This window comes from Dromiciops gliroides, chromosome 4 (genome assembly GCF_019393635.1).
Source record: "Dromiciops gliroides isolate mDroGli1 chromosome 4, mDroGli1.pri, whole genome shotgun sequence".
Lineage (NCBI taxonomy): Eukaryota > Metazoa > Chordata > Mammalia > Microbiotheria > Microbiotheriidae > Dromiciops > Dromiciops gliroides.
The window spans coordinates 442,858,213-442,864,212 of NC_057864.1; the positions used below are offsets into that span (position 1 = coordinate 442,858,213).

The 6,000-nt window shown below is 41.4% G+C and overlaps 1 protein-coding gene across 2 annotated transcripts in view; it reads right to left on the minus strand.

The window, feature by feature from the left end:
• Positions 1-2,247, minus strand: part of AMPD1 (adenosine monophosphate deaminase 1) — a 48,437-nt gene extending 46,190 nt beyond the window's left edge. The window contains exons 1-2 of one of the 2 annotated variants that reach the window (XM_043999851.1): positions 2,125-2,247; positions 808-819 (exon numbers count right to left, since the gene is read on the minus strand). In XM_043999851.1, the coding sequence (XP_043855786.1) occupies positions 808-819; positions 2,125-2,146 (34 nt within the window). In that variant the 5' untranslated portion in view covers positions 2,147-2,247. The remainder of the gene's footprint in view (positions 1-807; positions 820-2,124) is intronic. The other variant, XM_043999852.1, reaches the window with a different exon arrangement.
• Positions 2,248-6,000: the final 3,753 nt, after the last annotated feature.

Sequence of the window (6,000 nt, forward strand, 5' to 3'; positions counted from 1 at the left end):
TAGAGGGCCACAGTCTAAGGACATTGATGAACTCGAGGGTCTATGGAGAATGGCAATCAGGATGGTGAAAGGCCTTGCATCCATCTCACATGAGGATTAGTTGCAGGTATTGAGTGTGTTAAGCCTGGAGAAAAGAATATCCAGAGGCACCTGATAGTTGTGTCTTTGAAGGAGGAACAATTAAACCTGTCCTGTTGGCCACTGGGGGGCAGCACCAGCAGCAATGGGTGGAAATGGCCAAGAGGCAAATTTAGCCTTGCTATTGGGGAAAAGTTCCCCAAAATTAGATCTATCCAGAGACTGGATGGCCTGCTTCAGAAAGTAGTGTATTCCTTCTCTTCCGAAGCCTTCGAAAAGAGCTTAGATGATTCTTTATCATGACAAATAAGAAAAGAGTGGAAAAGGAACCTTTGTTCACTTCATAAAGTAGATCGAATTAAATCAATTTGCAACTGATATTAGGGGAGAATTAATTAAGATGGGACCCAATCCACCCGCTTTATGTCTCTGATTTCAGGTGAAGATGGTTTTACTTCACAATATTAAATCCATCCCCAAGGAGATTCACTTAAAATTTTGCATTTTAAGTCACTTGCAAACTATCAGAACATTGAGATTATTCGCCATAATCTGTAATGGTTATTATCCTTAGCAAAACCTGCCAGTTGCTAATATTTTAGTTAGTACTCATGTAACACTGCTGAAAAAACTTCCATGTTCCTGAATCAAGAGCTAGCACACAGCTCATTCATCCTGTTGGGACTTCAGCAAGTCACACAGAAGGGGAAAACAATTCACAGTACTCACGTTTTTCTTTAGCTGTTAGAAATAAAATAAACAAACAAAACAAGTAGGTATGATCAAGTCATAGAAGTCATAACCAGAGTGATCAGTCATTTCTTTGGAACAGAAATGTGTCGTTTGGTACAGGGAAGAATAGCAGCATTCACTTTGCTATCTCTGTTTGTTGCCAGATTCCTACCTCTAGACAAGTCTCTCCCCACCAGGTCTTACTCAGATGCCTCTGTGCAGCACAGAAGGAGCCCTGAGTTCTGAAAGGTTATGCCAGAGAGTGTGAGCTCCAGCAGATGCTGCTAAGCTAGAAAGGCTTCGGGTATGTTCCGGTAGCAGAAGGCTTCTGCCTTTGGAGCACCAGCTTTCTAAGTGAGGAGGGAGGCAGGCTAGCCCCTTGTGATGAATTCATTGGCTGCGGTGACTCATGAAACAAAGAACAACATTAACTGATTAGCGAGTCCCCTCTGAGCATGGCCATTACAGAGCTGCCCATCATCATTCATCATTCTTCCTCCCTAATTCATCTCTTTAAACTACTCTTTTCAGATCCCAGGATGAAAGCTCCAGGCTAATTTTTCCACTACCACCACCCTCAACTTTCAGCCACTTGTAGCACCAAAGACATAGGTCATAGGTTGAGAGCTGGAATGGGCCAAGGAGGCCCTTGTCCTAACTCCTTATTTTACAGATCATTAGAATTATAGGTTTACTATATCAGATTACCTGCTGTCTAGGGGAGGGGGGAGGGAGGGGAGGGAGGGAGAAAAATCTGAAATTGTAAAGCATGTATAAACAAAAGTTGAGAACTATCTTTACATGTAACAGAAAAAATAAAATACCTCATACATTAAAAAAAAAAAAAAAGAATTATAGGTTTAGAGCTACAAAGGGCTGTAGGGATCATCTAGTCCAATTTCCTCATTTTACAGATGAGGAAATGAAAGCCCAGAGAAATTAAGTGACTTATTTGATGTCCTCCAGCAATTAAGTGGCAGATACAAGAGTCAAACTCAGGTCTCATGTTGCCAAATTCAGCACTCTTTATAGCACACCGTTTTCTTTGAACTCGGGCATCACACAAACCTGCGTAGGACACCTGGTACCCAATCCAGCTCTCACTCTGGGATTCTCAATCCCTCTTTGTTCACACTTGGGGCACATGCCGGAGTCCTCTTTCAAGGACTTGTTTGCCCTTGCAGTCTACATTATCAAATTGATCGTTGAGCACCCAAGTAGAAGGTTATGAGAACTATCACGAACAAGAAATGGAAGATTTAAAACCTTACATCAATACAAAGCAGATTCCTCAGGGTGCCTTGGCTCACCTACCTGGAATTTTGAACAGTGGCATTGTTGCTGGGGACCCTGATTCCTGGTTAGCACTAGAGAAAGGCACAGGAAATGTGGGGAGGACAGACTGAACCCTTTAAATATCCTGACATCCATTTTATTATTTTGTTTTGCCTCCTGTAACCTGACCCTCCGCTGCTAAAAGAAGAGGGATGAGATCTGGGCCTATTTAAAGAGTCAGGCAATTGACAGAGAAACAGGTGAAGGAGGAGGGTCTCTCTTAACTTGACTCTGGTGCCTGTGAGCGGCCAAAAATTAGGTTTGGCTTTAGAGTACAAACCTACATGTGTCTTCCCACTGTTTGAATGTGGTTCAAATGTAGTTTTCTTGCCTTTTCTGAGTATTTTTCTAAAAATTGATTCTTTCACATTTCTGAAAAATTTGAGGTAACAAAATTCAGTTCATCATGTGCTGATCTGTATGTGTGTGTGTGTGTGTGTGTGTGTGTGAGAGAGAGGGGGGGGGAGGGAGGGGGAGAGAGAGAGAGAACATTCACTTAAAATGCAGTAGGCTCTCATAGATGTTTCTATCTTGGAGGAAATTCACTTAGCAAAATGTTCAATGTGAGGAAAAAATTCACTCTAATAAATAGTATTTCCCAAATGGATAGAATCTTTTCTGCTATAAGACCTAAGAAAGAGTGCTCAGCTTGGCCGACGACTTTGTTAAATACTCAGTTCAATTCGATTCACATTTTTTAAACATCTACTATTAGACACATTGCTGGGAGCTAATAATTGACTTTTATGTAGCCCTTTAAGGACTTTAAAGTGCTTTACTTTCAATCTCTTTTGATCCACACAACCATCCTGTGAAATAAATGCTAACAGATTGATTCCTCCATTTTACAGATGAGGAACTGAGGATCAGAGAGCAGAAGGGATTTGCCCAGAGTCACATTCAACCCCGGGTGCCCCTGACACCAAGTCCAGTGCTCTTTCTTCCCTATGACAGACAGATGCAGCACTTTGCCAAAATGATCAGATAGCTATTACATAGAAACTCTACACTGAAGTTAACCACTAAGTGGAAGACAAAATATGCAAACTAGGCACAATCTACTAATTTGTTGGTTGCTATCAGACATTAAATATTTGTTGGACACCAAGTCTTTTTTTTCTGAATAATAATAACCATTTTTATTTAAAGTTTTGAGTTCCAAATTCTATCCCTCCTTCCCTCCTTTCCCTTCCCACTCCCTGAGGCAGTAAGCAATCAGATAAAGGTTATACATGTACAATCATGTAAAAAATTACCATATTAGTCATTTTGTATAAGAAAACTTGAATAAAAAAGATGAAAGTGAAAAATAGCACACTTCAATCTGTGTTGAGTCAATATGGGTTCTTTCTTTGGAGGTGGATAGTATGAGTCATCATTAGTCCATTGGGACAATTCTTAGTGGACACCAGGGTAAGCCATAGCATTACATACTGTACACACTTATTTCCTGTCCAAAACTGAAGTCATTATCTTTCCCCTCAAACCCTGCCCCCTCCTACCTTCCCTCTTATTGTAGAGCCTAGCTTCTTAAACTATGGGTTGAGACCCCTTATGGGGTTGTGTAACTGAATGTGGGGGCAACTGTCAAAGGTTATGTATACCTATCTTATGTACCTATACACCCGGGGTCATGTGAAAGTTTCTCTGGCAAAAAGGAGTCTCGAATGGAAAAAGTTGAACAAGGCTTGCTGTAGAGGACACTGCCCCCCTCCTCGCCCCCCAGGCTCACAGCCTAGGAGTCACCCTGTACCCCTCACTATCTCTCACTCCCCCATATCCAATATGATACCAGTGCCCATGATACCAATATGATTTGATTTCACCTTTGTAACATCTTTCAGATATGTTTCCTTCTCCCCTTGATTCTATCACCACCCTGGTGCAGAACCCCATCACTTTGCACCTGGTCTATTGCAATAGCTGCGTGAACCCGGGCAAGTTGTTTAACTCTGTTTGCTTCAGTTTGCTCATCTGTAAAATGAGCTGGAGAAGGAAACGGCAAAACACTCCAGTATCTTTGCCAAGAAAACCCCATATGAAGTCATGAATAGTTAGATATGACTGAATCGACAGTACAACAAAAGAGTTCCTATCTCAGGTCTCTTCCCCACTCCAATTTATCTTTCATTCAGCCACCAAAGTGAATTTCCTAAAGCACAGTCACCATGTTACATTCCCCGCCCCCCCCCCCCCCATCAATAACAAGCCAGTGGCTGCCTGTCACTTCCAGGATCAAATTCTTAAATCCTCTGTTTGGTGTTCAAATCCCCCTCCTTCCTATACAATCTTTTTATACCTTATTTCCCAATACATACTCTGATCCAGTGACACTGGTCTCATGATATTCCTTGAACAAGATGCTCCACCTGTACCAAAGGGCAAAGTTCACATTTTAACTTCTCTACGTTGTGGCTCAGTCCCCTGCTGCTCTTAAATTTCCAGGCTGAGATTCCTCTCTTGGAAATTCTGCCCAAGAATTCCTCCTTCACCCTCTAGAAGGCTGGATTCCCCAACTCCCCAGGAAGTCAACATTACTAAAAGATATTCCTTCTTTTTTTTTTTCCCCAGGGCAATGAAGGTTAAGTGACTTGCCCAGGGTCACACAGCTAGTAAGTGTGAAGTGTCTAGGGCTGGATTTGAACTCAGGTCCTCCTGAATCTAGGGCCGGTGCTTTATCCGCTGAGCCACCTCAATGCCCCACCCCTAATTACATGTTAAAACAATTTAACATTTGTCTTTTTAAAAAAAGTATTGAGTTCCGAATTCTATTCTTTCCTCCCTCTTTCCTGGCCCTCCCCACTCCCTGAGACAATAAGCAATCAGATAGGTTATAATGTGCAATGATGTAAAACATTACCATATTAGTCATTTTGTACAAAAAGAATCAAATAAAAGAAAAAGAAAGTGAAAAATATCATGCTTCAGCCTGTATTCAAACAATATCAGTTCTTTCTCTGGAGGCAGATAGTACGCTTCATCATTAGTCCTTTGAGATTGTCTTAGATCATTGCATTGCTGAGAATAGCTAAGTCATTCACAGTTCTTCATCAAACAATATTGCTGTCACTGTGTAGAATGTCCTCCTGGTTCTGTTCATTTCACTTTGTATCAGTTCATGTAAATCTTTCCAGGTTTTTCTGAAATCATCCTGCTTGCCATTTCTTATAGCACAATTATATACCCAATCATATACCACAGTTTGTTTAGCCATTCCCCAATTGATGGGCATCCCTTTAATTTCCAATTCTTAGCCACCACAAAAAGGAGCAAAGGTCTTTTGAGTTATAAAGACCTAGGTTCTGATTCTGCCTCTAACCTTTACTTGTTGTATGACTGTGGACAAATCACTTAAATCCCCTGAACCTCAGTGTCCTTATCTATAAAACGGGGAAAACTTCACTCGCAGTACCTACTTCACACAGCAGCTGGAGGGCTCAAAGTAAATAATGTCTGATAAATGTTGTGTAAACATCACAGTGCTAAACATAGGTTATTATTCTTTCAGGCACCTGTGCTTATAACTAAGCCCAGGAGAAACATCTGAGGTCAGTCTGAAATTCCCGGACCAGAATCTGACCTCAGTTCACAAAGCTCGGCTCACAAAGTGTGCTCAAAGGGTGTTTGTTCCTCTCTCCCTGTCACAGTTAAGTTTGTCTTGGTTCTTGAAATTTCAGATACCCAAGGCCATTCCACTGATGTTCGGAGCAGTTTATGTAGCAAAGAAACAAATGGTTGCCAGGCCAAGCCAAAACAGAGATATGATAGAACAAAGAAAGGACACTTCTAACATATTTCTCCCACAGGAAAGTTGGGGGTTTCAACAACATGTGCTTTGCTATTTGAGAGATATGT